Source organism: Nuphar pumila, chromosome 2 (genome assembly GCF_984573655.1).
Source record: "Nuphar pumila chromosome 2, dmNupPumi1.hap1.1, whole genome shotgun sequence".
NCBI classification, from domain to species: Eukaryota; Viridiplantae; Streptophyta; class Magnoliopsida; order Nymphaeales; family Nymphaeaceae; genus Nuphar; species Nuphar pumila.
The window spans coordinates 65,339,201-65,361,399 of NC_143250.1; the positions used below are offsets into that span (position 1 = coordinate 65,339,201).

The window sequence follows — 22,199 nt, forward strand, 5'->3', positions numbered from 1 at the left end:
GTGAATTCACCCCTACAATTGATTAATTTTCACTTATTAGGGAATGATACATAACGCCTACAAATGATTAGCTTTTAGGTTGTTGACTTATCACGCCAACAAATCATTAGTGTCAACCTACTAGGTGGATGTACCACGCCTATATAGTTTCATTGTAGATGACCGAATTATGAGTGTCTGAATGGATCTATCATACTTGTATAACATGATTGATGTGTGTATTATGGATATTTGACTAAATTTCTTAGTAGATATGTGCGTGTGTTTCATGTCGAAATAATTGAATATGATATAATGTAAGAATTATCAATGCACATAAAATGAGGAAATGATCTGAATGTCTCATATACATATATGATTGGAAACTTATCTGCATAACTCGAACTACGTAGAAGTTACGTGTCTTGAGGTTTAGTTGGTTCTTGATATATACATGATCTCATTGTATAGAACCCATGCTTTGGGTACGCATGCTTCGAGGTTAGATTTGAAAAATGCAATGTTCCTGGTGGCAATGATATGATACATAGGATAATAGGCTTTTGCATGATATGATTGAAATGCCACAGCATGCAATATATGCTTAAGTTCAATAGTGAACTATGATTCATGGAACCATAATGGTGAAAGGTGTAATTTTATGATTTATGTGCCAAATGAAGTAATGGTGCATATTGATGATATATATGCTTGTGCCCACATTGGTGATTACCGACCTTGAGAGCGGTAATTTGTAGTATCACTATTTTGGCACCTATTGAGGACCTTTTCCATTAAGGATTAACTGTGAGGGTATGTTTGACCAAGATCAGGTAATCCGTCTAGAGCGGTAAATTCCTGTGAGGAAGTGTATTGTCCAAGACCGGGTATACCATCTAGGACGGTAATTCCTTGTGAGGTCGTGCATTCTCCAGACCGGGTGATCCAACGTGGATCTTGTTAATCTTTAATTAATAAAGAGTCATGTCAAATTAGGAGAATCTGCTGAGATTAATTGATATAGCCTATTAGAGATCAATAGATTTGGCTTTAGTTATAGCAGAACTGGATCAATATTGATTTTAAATCTTGATATAACGACATGTTTGCGTCTTTTGTGAATAGAAGAGTCACTCTTTGAGAGATTCTAGACCTTGATTTGAGGATATGTTTGGGTGCTTTGTGAAAAGATGGTACCATTTTGAGAATAACATCTTGAGCGAAGTTACGACAGGTGACAACTGGCCACGCAAAACCTTGAGAATTAGGAATAAGTGAAGGTCATTCAGGACAAAAAGTCTGTTAGAAATAGCGAGGACAACAAACAACGTTGTGATTATGATAAAATAAAGAAAACTCCACCCAATAATCCAGAACAAGCTAAAGGAATAGCACGTCGTGTCTATCAGTTGTGACTAAACAAGTATGAAGTAGTGAACATACACTCTAATTGTCTTAGGTTAAGACTTTCCTGTTATTTAGTACGTTTTCGCCATCAAAAGAATCATGTATGAATTTTTGACGAGACCGACTTTTAGCTCCAAACGTCTCTTAGAAACTCATTGTGCATTGTCCTGCTCCTTATATGTTGGGATATATGTTGGGAGCTTGCACATATATGTGCATCCTTGTCGATACCAACTCCCTCAGACTACGATCTCTATGAGAATCCTGCAATGAAATTTCGAGGACGAAATTCTTTTTAGGGGGAAAGGATGTAATACCCGCAATTTTTATCAAAAAAATAAACTTAAATTTTTAAGTCATTGAGGTGATTCAAGAATATTTTAATGTTTTAATTATTTATTCGTAATTGGATCTTGGATAACCTATTTGGATCTTCAATGTTGGATCCCAAATATCCAGTTTAGAACTCCGATATTCCATTCGAATCTTAGATATCAGACCACGAACCTTAAATTGCATATTTAATAATGGATTTCGGTCAAATGGATTGGATTTCTGGTAATGGATCCTCATTATCGGGATCAAATTTAATATTGGATCCAGGATGAATGAAGCGGATCAACGAAGTTTAATTCAGATTCTTAATAAAGAAAAATTTTATATCAGATCTATAACAATTTAGAGGGGTCTGTAATAGCATATGTGAGGGGTGGATCCACATTACAACATTTGGATCCTGGACCTCGGAGATTCTAATGTTGTATGGATCCAATTAAAAATTTTAATGTTGGATCTATAATAAATTGTTGGAATCCACGATTCGAACCCGCGACCCATATCAATTAGGGTCCATATATATAATATCATATACACATATTAGAAATAAATAGATAAATAATATATATAAATAATTTTAATCAATTTACGGTTGGATCCATATGGATCCCACTTATAGATCCACATCGCATGAGGGACGCGGATCCAACACTCGGTTGGATCTCAGGTCTCGGATCCAGACCGAGCCGCGCCCCGCGTACGCAAGTTAAGGGTTTACATTTGTTTTACCCGATACTAGACTCCCGATATGCTGCGTAGGGTTCTGAGTGAACCCTAACGCAGGGCGATGGTGTGAAAGGGGAAGGGTTGTGCGCAGCCGCCGGGGAGGAGGTAACTACCTCCTTCCGTTTCGGGGCCACCTGCCCTATTTACTCCCCTCCCACACCTCTCTTCCTCTCATGCCCTCTGTCTTCCCCTTCCTCCCATGCTCTCTCTTGTTCCTTGTCTCTCCCGTCCCTCTCCCTCCCTATCAATTCCTCGGCACGGCTGAGGATCGGACGTGGCCGGTTGCATTTCAGAAATCAGGGCTGTTGGAGGAAAGGGGTGGTCGGCAGCACCTCCATCCATGACATCTCCCAGGAGAAACACCGAAACAGGTAGGGATTCTGTGATTTTTCTTGCTAGGTCATGGATTGATTTTAGTGGCATTGGGGGTTGTCAAGAAAAAGGGGGGGGGGGGGGTTGCCTCTAAGAGTCTCCTTGAGCTAGGCAAAAGAGGGTCTATTCTTGCTACAAATTAGAATATTTGGTTGTTAGAAGGTTTTTGTTTGGTAATTAGGTATTATCTGAATACATGTTAAAGTCTCTTGTTTCAAACCATGTTACAATTAGGATTACGATTCACATCTGCATTGGATAAATAGTAAGTAGTGCGAAAATTGCATGTACTGTTTAGGGAAATCCATCTAGAATAAGTTGTTCATCGTTTTGCTGAAGTATGGGTAATACTTCACGACTGTATGTATTGTTTCATAACACAATCTAGGTTTAGAAAAAAACTGCAACAGGTTTGGATGAATCCGTTTCATTTAATTTTTCTGAAATTAGATGGCAATGTGGTCCATATTTTATCTATGTAGCTGTTAAATTGAATTACAGTAATATAAAGCTTGACATTTCATTTTAACTGATATCTAAACAGAAGCAGTTAACTGTACTGCGTGTGTTATACAAATAGTGTTTTTGAATACATTACTCTTTAACGCATGATAAATAAGTCACACAAATGAATACAATACCGTCACTACTGGCAGATGCTTGTCGGTATCGTTAGATGTGTAAAGAAGACCAGGTGGTGTTTTGATAAAGAAAATCGTTCTACAACCTTACTTGAATAAGCTTTGTTCTATCGATTGTACAACTGTATCCTTAAGTCCCAAGAAGACAGAGTTTCAAGTCTGGAGGATGAACAAACCACCCAATGGCTTACCTGTTAGGTATATAGCAGAGGTCAACCATTGTTTGGACTTAAAGGACATTGAAATGGTAGAAATTATGTTTTTAAAGGTTTTGCAAATACATTCTGTAGTTGTCAACTGCAATATAATGAAAGTCTGGATCTTATTTGAACAACCATGGGAGTGATTGATATAGTTGTTTATTAGGTGGAATCAACTTTTTGTTACCATATGGGGATTTGTGATTTTCTGTTCAGGATATTAAGCTGCATGCAAATTTGGGGTTCAACTGCATAGTAACTTGTATATTCAGTTGATATTTAGTTGCATATTAAGTTACACAATTTATGATGTTAAATTGCATATTTCTTAAAAAGTTCCAATGCCCATTACATGTATATCATCTAGAAGGTGCAAGTGGCTGGTAAGATGCTTATTCTCCAATGTTCATATGCATGTTAAACTGTATATTTTTCTGAATTACTATTGCCTAACACTACATAATTGCTAAAAGTATCAAATGCCAACTAAGCTGTATATCTTGTGGAATGTTCACATAAGAGTATGCTGGGAGAAATGTATATAGTTGTATTACCAAACCCCTAGGACTATACTGCATGCTCAATAAAGGACACCTACAGTGTCTTTGCTTGTTGGCAGAGTTTTTAATACATGCCATCCTGTGTTGGGATGTCACAAGTCAAAACCTAATGGTACGTTGTGGCAATTTGCTATTGAAGAATAAATAAATAATAATAATGATGATTAATGAGGATCTGATAACCGAACCTATGGGTCGGTTTGTTGTGGACATATGAATGTCAAGCCAGTGTGTTGAGAGTCATGCATAGACCATCGAAGTTATGATGTGGATCCACATGAAAATGAAAATATAATATTGTTGTCCGACCGGTTTAAAGGCACCAGGGCATTCGTGCTTGACTGGTTTAAAGGCACCGGAGCACTTTGAGTGGGTTATGCAATCAATATGATAAAGGATTGGGACGGTTTTACACGCCTTGGTAAAATGACTAAGGTTGGGAATTCTACTGCTATGATAGTAGAAGGAAGTTGGGGAAATGCCCTATACTTCGGGAAAATAATTAAATGAAAAGATTAACCCACTCAGATTCGGGCTTACCTTGGAGAGGGTAGGTGGTACAAAACTCCGAGGACGTGTTTAACTGTTTCGAGCTAAAGTGACTCGTTGGTCCCCAGTCCTCGGAGTTGGGGGACCCAGACTACCAATATGTCCTAGGTGGTAGCTCTTTGTTCTTCTGCAGAAGTTAGGGATGCATCCTGTGTTTTGGTTTTGGCCTTTGGGAGTTTCTCTCGGTCACTGGCCGCTCCCTTGGGATTTCAGTCTTAGTTAAAATGTTCGGGTTAATAAAATACCCTTGAATAATATACCCCCGAACATTTTCTTCTGAGATGGTTGCCTTGGCCCACGTGTACCTGTGGGATAAGAAAAGATAAACATCAACTAGAACAGTTACGTATCACTGTGATGGAGTCATTAAAAGACATTTGCATATTTATCAGTATGCTTTATATTGTGAAATTGTAATGATCTGAAATCCTGAAATGGGTAAATACGAGGTGATTGAACTATTACATGAAAGTTATGCATGTTATTGTTATTGCTGTTGCGTCGCCTACCTCACTTGCTTATTAATGTTGCATACTATGCCTTACCTGCTCAGTTATTGTTATTGCATAATTGTTTACCTGCTCAGTTATTGTTATTACATAATTGTTTACCTGCTCAGTTATTGTTATTGCATAATTGTTTACCTGCTCCTGTATATGACTGTTGATTTTTGTTGTTGCTTACTTGCTTATGTATATGTTAAAAATCACCTATGACACCCACATCTTATACTGGACTCATGATATACCTGCATTAAGAGTTACAGTTTTCCTACTTAGACGTGGTAGTCTAATTCCAATCAATTTACTATTTTTCAGGTAAAGAATAGGGTTTATGAGCGGCTGCGGGATGAGGCATCGGATCGAGATTTTTGGATTTATTGTTCCAGGGATCGCTTGGGTTCCTTTTATGATTTTAACTCTGATGATTTTCATTGATATTGAAATGAAATAAATGTGTTGGGTTTTCTCTCCGCCGTAATGTCTCGAAATGTTTAACCTTATTTTATTTCTTGTTTCCGCTGTTATAAAAAAAAAATCCTCTAAAATTTGGGTTAAAATTTCGGGGCGTTTCATCCCTATACAAAAATGCATTTTTCACATCAAGTTGACACAGACTCCATCCATGATGAACTGCTACGGAGAGAACAAGGCAAATGGTGCCCATCCGTGCGACAGGAGAAAAAATTTCAAAGAAATCAACACCATATGTCTGAGTATACCCTTTTATAACTAATTTGGCCTTGTATCTTTCAATTGAACAATCTGATTTGTACTTAATGGTATATACCCATTTGCATCCAACAATGTCCGCATCCAATGGTGGATCAACTAGGTCCCATGTCTGTTGAGACAATAAGGCATCCATTTCATCTTGCATTGCCTACTTCCACCTGCTATCGAGCTCTGCCTGTTGATAGCTCAGAAGAATAGTTTCAGTAGATAAGGCTGAAATAAAAGCTTTCATCTGACTGCCAAGTCTAGCATCAGACACAAAGTGAGATATAGGATATAAGGTACATTGTCGTGTCCCCTTCCATAGAGTGATTGGCCTGTTATCATCAACATGTAGAACACTTTTATCAGGAGCACTTACCTCAGGAGAAGAAGATGAAGGCACGAGAGGAGATGGAGCTCTACGCACATATACCAAAGGAGGATTATGAAACTGTGAGGAAGGTAGAGTTGGATTCGGTAATTGGGGCACAGATTCCAAGGGAAAAGGAGGGATATGAAGGGAAAAGGAGTCATCTTGATCAACTTGCATCTGAGCACCAGTACTAAAATAATATGGAATGGACTCCAAGAAAGATACATCTGCACTGACATACTCTCGCCGGGAAATAGGATCATAACATTGATACCCCTTTTGATTTTTTGGATAACCTATAAACATGCACTTAGTTGCTGGCCATGTGAGTACGCACAAGCCACGAAACGCAGAAATAACCAAGATCAATCTGAGGGTCTATTATGTTGTGTTTTATGATACCCCGAATGACTGACTGAATCCGCTCCTAAGGGGATGGTCAATGACCAAGAGAGGATTCCCCAAAGGTCACTCGTTCAAAAGATGCATCGAACTTCTGCAGAAGTGCCAAAAGCTACCTTTTGTAGCCCATTTTCCCTCACTCCGATGACTGGAGAAGCCGAGTCTTTTGCCCGTAATAACCATTAATGGCCTATCTATCAGAGTTTTTGTACCATTCATCCTCTCTCTTGGTGAACCATATCGAACGAGCACGATTGAGGTTTCTTAACTGTTGTCCTGTTCTACATGCTTTGGTCCATTAGACTCACTCGAGCATCTTGCCTGTGAAGGCGCATAGTCACCATTTTGTGAATTTCAACAATTGTGCTCATTACACGCCATGAGGTTCATCAACCTCTCGTGCTACTCATCGTAGTGCAGCCCAACGTCACTGTCCAAAGACGCGACTACGATGGTAGACAAGGGATACTCCAAGGCACCCCTCATACAGAACAAGTCCGAGCATGATTGCATTCTCGAGAAGTCAAAAATCCCCGTAGGACATGTTTTCTCGAGATCATAGCGGCGGTACCCAATTTCACATCTTATTGAGAAGAGCGAACATTGGTACATGTGATTGCAAGCTTCGCAAGGTTTTGTCTTGAAAGAAACGCAAAAGGCAAAAACCTCACAACCTGCGAGATAGCTCAAACCAAGATAACTGCATGTAGATACTAACAATAGTACAGCGAGAGCAAATAAGACAACAAACATAAATATAAGCAAGAAAGTGATGAAAGGAAACACCTGAGCATGTAAAGCGCGGTGACAACAAAAAAAGGAAAGTGCAAGAAAGTAAAGACAAAAAAAGAAAAGACAGAAAAATAAAAGCTTGGGAACATAAAGCGCGGTGGCAATAGAAAAGAAAAGATAAAGAAAGTAAATGACTGAAAATAAAAGCTTGGGCACATAAATCACAGCGGAAACAGGAAAAAAAAAAATACAGGAGGAAAGTAAAAAGGAAAAGGATCGCGAAACCGCATCCTTGAGTTAAAAGACGTACATATATATTTTTACACATACAAATATATAATTGTCCTTTGCTTTCCAATTTTATTATCTTTTCTTATTTTTAGCTTTTGTCCGTTCATAATCCTTTTTACGCAACTTTCCCCTACCATGAGGGGTTAGGGTTATGCGTACGCTTGTGAGCCTAAGTATGTACGTGCTTGGTCCACGGGGCATGAGAAGACTCCGTCGTGCAACCTGCAAGCCTATAGGTGTTAGAACAATCTTATTATAAAAAGCAAAAGGAGGCATGCAGGCTCCACTGCCAAAACTGCAAAGGCAGGGAGGGGCAAGGGCAGGGAAACCGGCTCCCGGTCGGCAGAAACATTTGAGGTAGGGGCACAACCTCTGCCAGACGAAACGAAAAGGAAAGGCAACCCAGCTCCCTGACTACCAAGACCCAGGTGGCAGGGACAAGGGGGCTCGATCCCCTTGCCTGCCGGAAAAGGAACAGAGGCAGGGGGGCAGAGCCCCCTGTCGGCCAGAAAAAAACAAAGGCAAGGGGATCTGCCCCCTTGCCTGACAAAAAGAAGCAGAGGCAGGCTGCCGGCCGGAGAAAAACACAGGCAGGGGGCTCCGCCCCCCTGCCGGATGAAAAGAAGCAGAGGCAGGGGGTGAAGCCCCCTGTCGATCGAAGAAGAACAAAGGTAGGGGGCTCCGCCCCCCTGCCGAACGAAAAGAAGTAGAGGCAGGGGGGCGGATCCCCCTGCCGGTCGGAGAAGAACAAAGGCAGGGGGCTCCACCCCCTGTCTGACGAATAAGACAGACAAAGGCAATCGACCAAAGAAAAACGACGACATGGGGCTCTGTACCCTACCTGACAAAAACAAATCGCGGCAAGGGCTCCGCCCCTTGCCCAACGCAAAAAGACAAAGGTAGGGGGCAGAGCCCCCTGCTTGACAAAAGAAACAGCGACAGGGGGCTCCGCCCCCTGCCCGACGAAAAGAAGATGAGACAAGGAAGAAGGATAAAAAGAAGGAAGAAGAAGAAGATCGGGGGAGGGGGTTACCTGAGAGGGACCCAACTCAGGGGGAGTCCGGGGATGGCACAGGTGACGGCGTCGGGACTTCCTTCGATGGGCAGAAAGAGACGAAGGAAGGAGAGGAGGTGGCCAACGAGGTCGGGAATGGAGGGTGCCGGCTGGGAAGGCGCCGACGAAGCCCCAGAGCGGGGGCGGCAAGAGGGGAGGCACAACCGAAGAGAGAGAGGAGGAAAGGCAGAGAGGGTTCGGGAGTGTCGCCGGTGTGTGGCTCCGACGAGCTGAGGGAGCAGCAGACACAGAGAGAGGGGAGCGAGCGATGGGGACTGTCGCCGACGGGGGTGTCGGGTGAACAAGGAGAGAGAAAGGGCAGGGGAGGGTTTTGCGCAATGCAACATGCATTTAATGCATGTATAAAATAAATAAAAACAGAGAAATAAAAATAATAAAGGGAAAAAGAAAAAGAAGAAAAGCATAAAAAAGACTAAAATGCCCCTGTTGGGCAGAATTACAGAAATACCCTTAGTCGGGTATGATGGTATTATATATATATATATATATATATATATATATATATATATATATATATATATGTATATATATATGTATATATATATATATATGTATATATATATATGTATATATATATATATATATTTTAACAACCACCACATTCATCTTGATTCAATGGACTAAAGAAAATAAATGGTTGTGGGATTATAATCTTCGGATGACTCACCATTGCATCTCTTAGATCCCTAGCCTTGAGATAAATTGGATGTGCTACATGAGAATAGCCCATTAAACGTGGTACTGTTGGAATGATGTCTCTGTGATTAACAATTCTCCAACTGTCCTTCACAATCTGCAAATTTCAACAATAACAGGGACCCATAGATATTTGTACCAATGCAAAGGAAAAATAATACATGCAATTTGCAAAGAACAAAAATGATATTCAATTACCATTTCTGAAGGCATACAAATCTACCACATAATCAATGGGCAATGGGTTACATGCAGCAATTTACACAGAAATCAAATTAACTCAAAACACTGGTTAATGTCAAAGAAATAGGCCTTTTTTTTGTTTTCTTTTAAAGGGCAAAGAAGAGGGCAGGACAGTAATGAGAGGTCACTGTCAAGCAGCAACTGTAGCAAGAGAGCTTCATCAACAGTTGTAAAATTGGTTAATCCTGATAAGCAACCATGAGACAGGTCAATTCAGGTATGGTCAGGTCTTGTGCACATTCAATCCAATGCAATGTTGTAAAGATAGGATTGGTTGCTCAAACTTTAACATAGAACTGATTCATACATGACAAATTCAGTTAAAAAATCGTGCTTATGTGTCATAATTAACCAACCCGAGATCTGTCCCCATAAAACCGAGCATGTAGATTGCATCCATACAGTGAGATTTAAGGAAAGAAACAAGAAAAACACAAAAATCTCCAGTAAACATATTCTAGTGACCAATGTTGTAAGTATCGTACTGCATCGTACGATACGTATCGTAACTATGGCCTAACTCGATACAATACACACTCGTATCATGATACGAGTGTGTACCGTATCTGTATCGTTTGTAGCATATGATATGTGGGGTATGAGTTGGGGTCGTTACAATACGTGTCTGGTGCATATTTAATTAAAGCACTTGTGCACGTTTATTTGCGCATTTTTGCAACCATGAGTTGCGAAGGTCCCCAAAATGTGCAAACCTCCTTTAACTAAATACTTTCACATTTGCGAATATCCTCGAGAAAAAAATGGCATAGTCAGGAGGACATTCGCAAATACAGTACAACATTCACAACTCATAGTTACGGAGGTCGTACTATATGTGTGAATGTCCTCCTTCATGTGCCAGTTTTATGGAGGATCACACATTTTGGGGACATTCACAAGAGTTGTGAAGGTCGTACTGTATTTGCGGAAGGGTAAAAATGTCCTAAAAAAGTTGAGAATATGTGCTTCATATGTGATTTTATGGTTATATTTTGTGTAATTCATCATTGTTTCATGTGTTATGATTTTTTTAAAAAATTTGCTATTTTTCTGATTATTTTTTTTTTGGAATTTTTGAAAAAAATATTAAAACTTATGATTTTTTACAATATATATCTAACTTTGGGCCTGTCAATTACAGGTAAAGATACGCTACTTACAACCTTGCTAGTGACTATATGTATCTATCTATATATCTATATCTATATTTATATCTATATCTATATCTATATTTATATCTATATTTATATCTATATCTATATATATACATACATACATTTAATTTCATCAATCTTACCATTTTTCTCACATGCTATGATGTTGAAACATACATCATGCATCTGAAGAGAATTCAACTCATACTATCATATGGTGGGATCGGGATTCAGTATACAGGGGTATGAAAATGTAAAGAAGCCTTCATGCCAGCATGGAGTATGTATTGTTTATAAATTTGATTTCCATGATTCTCCTAATAATGAAACAATATTATCATACTATAACTAACTGAAGCGTTAGGAGAATGACAGCGAGTAATAAATATATACAATGATAGTTGTCGTACATCTAATGCACAATTAATCTCAAATTTCAAAACCAAGCATCTATTCACTCAGCATACACAGATGCCTGCATGTGCACACACATGACAGATTGATCAGCAAGAAACATATTAGGGACCTACCCCATTGTACACATCTGCGAATCTTTTATTTCCAACTCTTGGAGAGCCAAAGTTGTACATGGTCACTGAAATTGCCCTTCGTCTGATCAAATTAAAAAAAGGAATAGAATATCTAATAAATTTGATAAAATATCAATATATCAACTGTGAAGAGTTAATTTACCAAAGTTGAATATGTCTTTTGATTCATGAAAGAACTCAAAATCTAAAAACTGAAATCAATCTGAGAAATGTTCTGAATTAAACTGAAATAAAGAATGCAAGAAACATCAAAAATAAGATTAGCAAATTAAACCAACTTATAAATAATATGTAAAATTTATGTTCAAATAAAGGAAGGATACAGGGATCTAGTGCAAAAACAACAGGTCACACAGCAAATAACAGAATGATAGGGACAAGTTCTTAATAACAGGATACAGGTCAGTGATATATACAAGCAAGTGGTATGACAACATCTATAAGAAGAGTGATGCTGGGACTTGCCCAAGTATACATTTTCAGAGTCCAAAAAATGTAAATAATTGACATTTTAAATTCACCACAATTTTACATTTTTTGTTTTGAATTTTTAGTAAATTCATGATTTTATCATGACAATTCAAATTGACATAGATCCAAAAACAATGTTGTAATGATTGATATCATGTATTGCAGCATATTTATGTGTTGACATAGAAGTTTATGAAACATTTTGTGCTACAACACGCATCTACATGGGGTCCGCTAATATCATATAATTGCCTTGCCAAATCTACTCAACATACAAAAATATCGGAACTACTGCATACTTAAGTGTGCATTATTGGCTTTTGCATGTGATAAGGGTGTAAAGAGATCAACCACCAAAAAAGTGTTCAATTGGCACCAAGATCACAATCTCAATCCAAGAAGTATGCTAAGCAAACCTCCAAGAGGCACAATCACAAGAACCAAGGGCACAAGCACAAAAGCCATTAAGGGATAGAGAGAGCACTCACAAAACACTTAAAAAATATTTAATTTATTGAGAAGAAATGCAAAGAATGCATGCTGTACAATGGGAAAGAGTCCCCAATATATACACAAAAGAGGGCCCCAACTAGCCATTAGACTAGTAACGGCTAGTAATCCAGCCTTAAAAAATAAATAAATAAATAAATACAACAAAAATTAAAAAATGTACAAAAAGAAATGTACATATACATATATGTACATCTATATATATAGAGAATTACATACATGTACATACACATATAAAGATATATATATGTATGTACATATGAACATATATACAATTTGACAAGGGGCAGTATCTCTAGTAAGTTTTTTTTCTTAGAACAAGTATTTCTACTAACTTTTAAAACTCCTTTTTTGATATTTAACCCACAACAAGTGCATTACAGTTGACACACTGAAAAATTTTAACTCACAAATAAAATTTACATTAACATTTTCTATGTGTTTGAGCATTTGGGTAGCAACCTAAAGCTGACTACCTGGTGAACATGATACTTCTAGCATCATTACATAACATTTGCTATAATGAATAAATGAACCATAACATTTTTTATGATAGAAAAAGAGGACATCATCTATTCCATGTACTCATAAGCATCAGAAAAGCATTACACTGGTAATAACTAAAATATGACCAGACATAAAGTCAAAACATCAGATTATTCCTGCTCAAACTCCATTTCATTACAAATTTCTGCATGTTTTTCAAGTCAGTATCTTGAATCGAAGTATCAAGATTAAATCAAATCCAATATGTACATATCATATGATCAATCCGTATGTTGAATGCCCAAAACTTGAAAACTTGCAAATTACATAATGAACTTTTTTTAAGATGCACAAATCACGATGGATAGAAAAGGCAAAAAAAATCAGTTGAAGACAAACTGAGAAAACTCACTTTGCCATTTGACTTGATGAGAGCTCCAGAGCAAGCAGGGTAGCCAATGCACCACCTAAACTATGTCCAGTCACATAAACATGCCAAATGGGTCTGATTTCTAAATTATCCTCCCTGTAACAATAAAATATTCTAGAACCATCAAACTGTATAGGAAAAGCCTTTAACAAAAATCAACAAATAATTAGAAATCCAAAAACTATAAAGATGTGACCAGCACAGAGTTGCAGCTTTGCCATAGAATTGGGATTCAAAGGGAAAACTTTATAATGACTTTAGATTCAGAAATATCTATAAAGGCCTCAAAAGGAAAAATTGTAGCCTGGAACTGGAGTACTTATCTAATATCATACTGGACTATTGTTAAATAATATGTAATAAACTAGGCTAACTAGGAATTACTTTTTTTTCTTTAGTTTAGTTAGAATAGGATTTTTTTATCCTTTTTATTTTTTACTTTTTCAGCTTTTTGACTAGTCAACTTTTGACTAAAGTCAAAAAGCAAAGAGTCATTGGGCTCCCAACGACAATGACTCCCTCCTCTACACCTTCTATGATGTATATAAATATGGGGCTTTGCCCCCTCTCATTGTATGAATTCAAGGGGTGTTTTCCCATTCAAATAAAAATATTTTTTTCCTCTTGTTTTGTATACCCTTTTTTGGGTATTGTGTATGAACCTTTGTGGTTCTTGTGAATGATCTTTTTCGGTATTTTGGTTGGAGCTACTTGAAGCTTCGTTTGGTGATAATCCAAGAACTCATCTTCTTACAACTATGATGTAGATTCAACATTGTATCAAAGCAATCATAGTTGATGGGTGAGATTAAAAACCCATTGATGGTTTAAGTCCATGATATAAGTGGCCACATCTATTATTAACCGAGTGATAAGAGTAGAAAATTTTTCTTATTGCCATAACCTGCAAGGATGAGGAGCATTCAATTTAAGATAGAAGATGTCAATCAGCCATAAGGATGATGATTTAACAAGTGAAGAAAATGGTGCAAACAAAATTGTTCTCTTGCATGCATATTGGAGTTGAAGTGTTGTACTAAATGTGTGTGTGAATGTCAGAAATAAGATTTGTGCAACATTTAGGGGAAAAAAAAGTGCCTAGAAACAATGTCTATGGATGGTGATGCATGGGATGATTTAGCTTGTGAGGCATTGTGATTGTCAAAGTTGAAAGGTGACTTAATCAACTTGTAAAAGAAACGAACTCCAGCTTCACTCCGGAAGTGGAGGGGTGCTCTGGTGTTCTCTACTGTCGAGGCTCCACCATTCCTGCAAAATACTCGTTCTAGAAAGCGTCGCCGTCCCATACTGCTTCATCACCCTCTGTGCGGTACTGCTCGCCTGGATGCTGGTGCTGACGAACTCCACTAATGGGTGGTTGGCGCTCAGGTCGCGCCGCTCCCTGTTGATTCTGTCTCTATCAGGCTTGCCCATGGACGGGAGCCATCTGCGGCCGGCGTTAAGGCACCGGGATGACAGGAGGTCCAGGGTAAGGTGGGTGGGTCTGGTGGCTCTCGGGTTCTAAATGGGTAGGAGCAAGGTAATACGGGTTTGGGTTATGACAGTGTTGTCGGATCAGGTGAGGTATTGGGTTTTGGATCGGTAAGGGGTTAATGGGTTGGTTGGAGTTCGGGTATCGGGTTGGGTTGGGATAGGACTGAGATGATTCGCTCGACTGGATATGGGTCGGGCCTAATCCTAGACTATTCGTCAGACCCAGATTTGGATAGGTTGGATCGTGGATCGAGTTGTGGGGGTAAAAGGCTTGGTTTGAACTCAATCCATGATCCATATGATGATGGGTCTAGTTTTGACTCGGCTCAAAATCAAGCTGGAGCTCCGTCCGGGTCCGATACAAGTTTGGGTCGCGATAGGATCCATTTTGGGGTTCAAAGATAACGGGTTGGGCCAGACTCGTAGTGAACTGCGAACCGAACCCAACCGGGTAGGCTGGGTATGGGGTTGTTGGACCCAGACCCATTCCCGAAAACCCAAAGGGTGGTCCTCGGAAACCGGGTCCGGACCCATTTAATAAAGGTTCTTGACCAGACCCTAAGGGGTCCGGATTGCTCCACAGGGGATCAATCCCCTTGGCCCGAGAATGGACTGTGACTGTGCCCCCACGCGCAAGCGCTGGGAGGGTCGACAAACCCATCCCAGGCCAGGCTGCCGCTCGCAAGCCTGCTGGCTGATCCGGCATCATGTTTGGGCCACGCAGGCCGTGACGGGCCTGCAACCCCTATTGAGTGGGCTGCGTAGTCAGGCCAATGACGGGGAAAGTTCCAATAGAACTCAAGGTCGACTGTGTTGTGGTCGCGCCAGGGTTCGGCAGCGGCGTACCTTGATGGGGCATCTCCCGATTGGTAGTTTTGCGCAGATCTTCTTCAACGCCCTCTGACTGTAACGCCCCGAAATCTTAACACAAAAATTTGAGGTTTTTTTTTTGAAACAGCGAAAACCAATCATACCATAGGGCTAAGCATTCCAAAACATTACAGGTGGAGCAAGACCAAAACATTCATTTCATTTCAATATCAATAAAAATTAAGATCAGAGTTCTCACACTATCCTTGGAATAGTAAATCCAAAATCCCGATCGAAGCCTCATCCCGCAGCCACTCCTAACTCAAATTCTTCACCTGAAATTTTATAGGAATTAGACTACAACTGTCTAAGTTGGAAATCTGTAACTTTTAATGTGATACATCATGAATCCAGTATGTGATATGGGTGTCAAATATGATGTTCAGTATATACCAAAAATAAACAAAGGTCTATACTACGACAGTCAACAATTTATCAGAAGCTAACTGGCAGGTAACATTAATATCAACATTTATATATCACACAACCACAATTACGAATCCACACAATTATTCAGAGGAAGACAATTATGACAATTCATAATTCAGGCAAGCATTCATACCACATGGTACATCCATTAGGCATAAAAGAACATCAATCAATACCATGAATTACAAATCAAGTAGAATAGGACATTTAACATGCATTAGAAGTTAAACATGTATCCATCAAACATATAACAATTAAAGGAACATATAACATATGCATGTTCTAATGGATAGCATGAATATACATCATTTATATGCAATGCATGAATCCTTTATTATTTTTCCTTAAGATCTTCATTTTCCATATGCATGCCCTATTAAATGCATACAATTTAAATTTCTCTTTTTAATTACTGTTGAATACACCAAACGGGTAAAATCACCGAGGTTAAGTAGGTTCCCAGGGTAAGCTTAACACATAATTTGAATTTTATTACTGGGTTCCAAACTTAGCCCTCGACCGAATCAGCTTCGGAACATTAGACCTTCACATCTAATGTCGGGGACACAAGGGACACCCCACGCCCACAAGTGTCACTTCCTTGGTACAAAAAACAACAGTTGTGTCAAACATACCACCCCCAGGTAAAGTGGCGGATTCTCCCTAAAACCGTGGCCAGGAGAAAGAACTTCAATATCGGGTTTAGGGGACCAAATTTACGCACAAGAAGCTTTTGTATCCTCACAGTCTCCCCAAGACCGGAACTCTAAGATTCTCATTCTCCAGATGAGAGATCCTAGAACGTATATTACACTGTTCTTAATTATTATCTTTTTATTAAAAGCCAATTATTTAGTTTTGTAATCCAATATGCAAAAACAAGGCAAAAACTCGCATCTACCCCTGCGAGAACTGTAACGCCCCAAAAATCCAGGACTTGTAACTTTTAGAATAGTTTAGAAAGCTTTGAAATCATACAATAATCAGAGTTTAAATAGTACTTCAGCGGAAAATAATATTTTTAAAACCACACGTCAATGGACCTTGAGCGCATTACAGCGTAAACTTTCGTTTGCCGAATTTCGCACAACTATTGAAATCAAATGGTTTTGAAATGCAATTTCAATGATGGAGAATTTGTTTGTTGAAACCGAGAAGAAGTTTACTAAAACAGCTTTAGTAACTCAAGGTTTAATAAATAGAGAAATTTTGGAATACCCTTTATACCAAATTTACCAACATGTCCTCTTGAGCGAAACATCAGGGAAAGAGCTCTATCTTGACCTCATCACGCCATCGTGCCATCGCAGACTGTATTACCTTTCTAAAACCTACCCATAAAATGAGTCAGTTTCACTAAAAACTGGTAGGTGCACAAACATGACAATATTAAACATAATTAAGCAGAATAATTTAATATGTCAAGTAGACAGGCAATTATATAGCAATTTAATTTCAACAGATTCACAGAGCAACTATCATGAGCACAATGCTAAAATTATTACAAGCATTTTACTGGCACAAGTAGGCTAACTATTACAAGCAAAGCACTGCACAAGAAAGTTAACTAGCAAAATACAATGCTTCATCAACCACACACACAATTCCATAAGTATTGAACCTGTTGTACCCTATAACTTTCATACGTGCATAATTGAACACATTGTGTGATCGGATTTAAATTATGTTTCGATATTAACTGGCCAAGCGGGTACGCACAAGGCACGACTCTAGAAACAGCCTAGACTGATCCGGGGGTTTATTATGCTATGTATTTTATGATAACCCGGATAGCTGACTGAGTCCGCACCTAAGGGGACGGTCGATGACCAAGAGAGAAATCCCCAAAGCAGCATAAACAATGGATGCATCCCAAACATGGAGAGCTACCACCTAGGATAATTATGGTAGTCCCATTCCCCTAACTCTGATGAGTGGGGAAGCCGAGTCTTTTGCTCGTAACTACCATTAATGGCCTGTCCATCGAAGTTTTGTACCTTCCTTTCCTCTCTCCTGACAGGAGTCAGCGATTCGAATGAGTACATCAGGGGTAGTTAACTGAAGACCCATTCTACATACTCTGGTCTTTCGACCAATTCGAGTATCTTGCCGGTGAAGGCGAAAACATCACTCATTTAGGTGATCACAACATTTTGTTATTTGCACTCATCGAGGTTGCCACAACCTACTCATCCAATTATCGCAACGTAAGAAGACGTACTTGTCAAAAAGTACGGTCGTACTTGTCAAAAGTACGACTACAATGAAAGGGAAATGGTTTCACAAAAGAAACCCCAACAGATATTATCTGCAAAAGAATTAATACAACACAACCTGGCAAGATAAGTCTTGAATTCACTTTAACAACATTTTTCATATTTCATGATGCAAGGTCATCTCGGATCTCTCGTCCGATCAACAAAGTACTTAACATGTTTTGCATGTCTAAAAGTACGTTATACTGAACAAGGGAGGTCTGTGGCTTCTCAAAAGGAATACCCAACACACAACTTCATAACAATTCAAAGAATATAGGAGTGCTCATTTGGCACGATTCATCCTTAAAAGCCATAATGCCACATTAAGTCATTCACACAAGGCACATCACTATCAATCTTGCATCCAAAATTTATCTTAGTATCGACATGCGACACTAGATTGATAAATAAAGAATGGGTCCTTCAACAGAACCCCACTCATCCATAGGCTCATGCCCCTGATCGGGGTTATTCGAATTGGGTCGCAACTCGAATCAGGGTTATAAAATATTTCTCCCAAGTGTGTGGACCTGGGAGGGCCTATATGTGACTTCGAAATCCGACATGACTTAAAACTTAACTTTGCAAAAGCTGTGTATTTTGAAGAGCTCTGGGTTTGCAGAAGGAAATCCTCTTTAAAAGAAGTATAGCGCACAAGTGCAACTTCTAGTGTTTTGAAAACAAGTGATAACATGATAGGCACAAGACTACATTTATGTAAGTACATATTTACCATGAGTGTGAGCATATGCAGGTTATAACATGTCAACAAACAACTCTCGACTTGTGATGCTGCACATCGAGGGAAAAGCACATAAGTAATACGCGAGGTACCAAAGTCATACATTGACCACTTAGATAGGCAAACACATAAGGTGTAACGCCCCAAAATCGTGGACTTGAAACCTTTTATGAAAAAGGTTGAAAGCTTTGAAATCAATAATTTATCAGAGTTTAAAACAGAAGTTCAGCGGAAGATCAGGTTCAAAACAACAAGTCCCTAGACCTTGGGCACATTACAACCGAAAGCAGATTTCCCCTTACAAACCGATTTGCAATTCAAATATATATTTTATTGAAATGAAAAGAAGAACCACATTTTGGTAATACAGTTTTAGAAATCCAGAGTTCTAATCAAAAGAGATGCTTTCAAGGAAACCTTATACCACATCCATCATCAAAAGAGTCCCCAAAAGCGCAACGTTAGGAAAGGGCATTGCCTTGAATGCATCGCGTCATCGTGCCATCGCAAGCTGTCTCAACCTGTTCACCACCTGCCCATGAAAATAGGTCAGTCTCACAACAGACTAGTAGGGGTGCAAAGGACAAGAAAGAGCAAAAGCTGCAATAAGCAAGATAAACGCTAGCTCAAGCAGGAACAAGCAAGACTAGCAGATCTAACCAAATATGTTATAGAGTAAGCAATGCTCTAGTAAAGCAAACAACTGCACACAAGAGCAGGAAGAATCAGAGTGTTAAACAAACAACTATAGCAATCTCACAGATATAATAGGTGAAGAGTAACTAACTCTATTCACCAGCCAAGGAAAGCAATTGCATAAGACAGGTATTCATAACAACACTCGTAATACATATACAAGTACCATAGGATGGCTCAATCCATCGACAAGTGATTTAATCGTGAGGCACAAGCTATTGCATCATAAGCAATACATAAGCTACACAGGATAAGCAATCAACTAGTATGTGAAGCTAGTTATTACTAAGCAAGGAACTGCGTAAGCAAGCAAGGAACTGCGTAAGCAGTTTAACCAACAAGGGTAACGCCTCAATAGGCGTACCTAGCTCAACGAGTAGTATACCGAACTATCGAGCTAACAAGCAAGCAAGCAACGCACGTCACAACATGCATATCCCATGATCATGTGTATAAGTTATATCTTATCTCATTACTGAGCAGGCCGTTGTGGGTACGCACAAGGCAAAACGTAGAAACAGCCGAGATCGATTCGAGGGTCCATTATGCTATGTATTTTATTATACCCCGAATGACTGACTGAGTCCGCTTCCTAAGGGGACGGTCTGTGACCAAGAGAGTAAATCTCCAAAGGCAAATAAAGGCCCAATGGATGCGCATCCGTACTTCTGCAGAAGTGGCCCAAAGGATTTCCCCTAACCTCCGATGACTGGGGAAGGTCGGATCTTTGCCCGAGATTGCCATATATGACTGTCCATCGGAGTTTTGTACCATCCATCCTCTCTCTTGATGAACCGTCCCGAATGAGCACGACGGAGGGTTTCTTAACCGCCGTCTAATTCTCATGCTCTGGTCTTTCAACCCAATCGAGCATCTTGCCTGTGAAGGCGCATGATTATTATTTAGGTGAGTTATACGCACCATTGCGCGTTCGAGGCAAGCACACAATTCACATCCTACTCATCGCAGTACGCATCGTACCTATTCAAATGTATAATCACGATGAAAGGGATCAATCCTCAGTGAGGGTAGAAACATCACTCTTATGATCTTTAAACACATGCCATTGGATGTTCGAGGCAGACATAGACCTCTCATCCTACTCATCGTAGTACGCAACGTACATGTTCAAAAGTACAACCACGATGAGAGGGGTATGGATCTCTCGCAGGAAATCCCAATACTTCTACTTTACAGAAGCCCACAGTGAACCATTTCCAGTTCCAACTGATCGTGCTCGGGTCCTTTAGACAATCGCGAGCAATCGGCCTATTAGGCGAAATCAACATAACAGGATTAGCTTAATGTGTCAATACACGTTTAGATGTTACTATAGACCTCTCGTCCTGCTCTTCGTAGTCCAAACATATCGTACGTGACTAAGGGTACAACTACTAGAGGAGGAACATGGATCCCTCGTAAGAGATCCAAAAATACCTTCACGAAGGAAGGCGCTACAAACATGGTTGAACCAGAAGGCCTAGAAACTAGGTCTCGTATCAAAGGTGAGGAAACGCCGATCTAGTGATGGCGCAAGTACCTCGCTAGGATCCCCGCCCTACTCGTGCACAGGATCCTAAACAAGGTTATCTAAGTCGTATCCAATAGGCAAACTAAGGTTGTACACATTTATCTCAAATACATCGATTTGAGAGGTCTGGACGCTATCACTTTACAAGCTATACATTCCTGAAAATAGGATCGCACCTAAGACCATCGTCTTTGGAGAACCGAAGTGCATAAGTGTGTGTCGAGACCTTTAAGACAAGTGAAACGATATACACTATACACTCGAAGCTGCACTCAGGGAGTGCAAGCTGACAAGAGGCAAACTCGTGCACATACTAATACAAAGGCAAAACAAAGGACAAGACTCGGTGGGCGAAGCCGCACCGCGAGGGTAGAACGCTAAAACTCTACACGAGGTATGAGATCATACATCGATCATCGTAACGCACAAGCAGGCAACTACACAAGCAACTCGTGAGGTAGGAGATCATATACTGACTACGCAAGTGTAAAGGACAACTCACGAGGCATGGGGTTGCACCTCGATAGGTCGATAAGCGTAAGCAAGTGAAGAAGCATACGACGAAGATAGAATACATGCATGAGCAAGGCATATGCATGAAGTGCGGCAACAAGATAAAGACGAATACATATAAAAGGTAAGAGCAAGAACAAGCACGACAACACAGGAAAGTAAAGTACGGAGAGTAAGGCAGAAGCAAAGCCATGGCGCATAAAGCGCGAGGCAACAAGTAAATACAGGAAGTAAAGTGCAAGAACGTAAAGGAGGACCAGGACTT

General features: G+C 39.6%; 1 protein-coding gene across 5 annotated transcripts in view; it reads right to left on the reverse strand.

Annotated features, from left to right (window-relative positions):
• LOC149845609 (putative triglyceride lipase) overlaps nucleotides 1-22,199 on the reverse strand; it is a 269,765-nt gene that overhangs the window by 109,089 nt on the left and 138,477 nt on the right. For 3 of the 5 annotated variants that reach the window (XM_089995863.1, XM_089995861.1, XM_089995860.1), the window contains exons 13-15: nucleotides 13,384-13,497; nucleotides 11,484-11,565; nucleotides 9,528-9,653 (exon numbers count right to left, since the gene is read on the reverse strand). In XM_089995863.1, coding sequence (XP_089851989.1) covers nucleotides 9,528-9,653; nucleotides 11,484-11,565; nucleotides 13,384-13,497 — 322 coding nt within the window. The remainder of the gene's footprint in view (nucleotides 1-9,527; nucleotides 9,654-11,483; nucleotides 11,566-13,383; nucleotides 13,498-22,199) is intronic. The other 2 variants (XM_089995865.1, XM_089995864.1) reach the window with 1 other exon arrangement.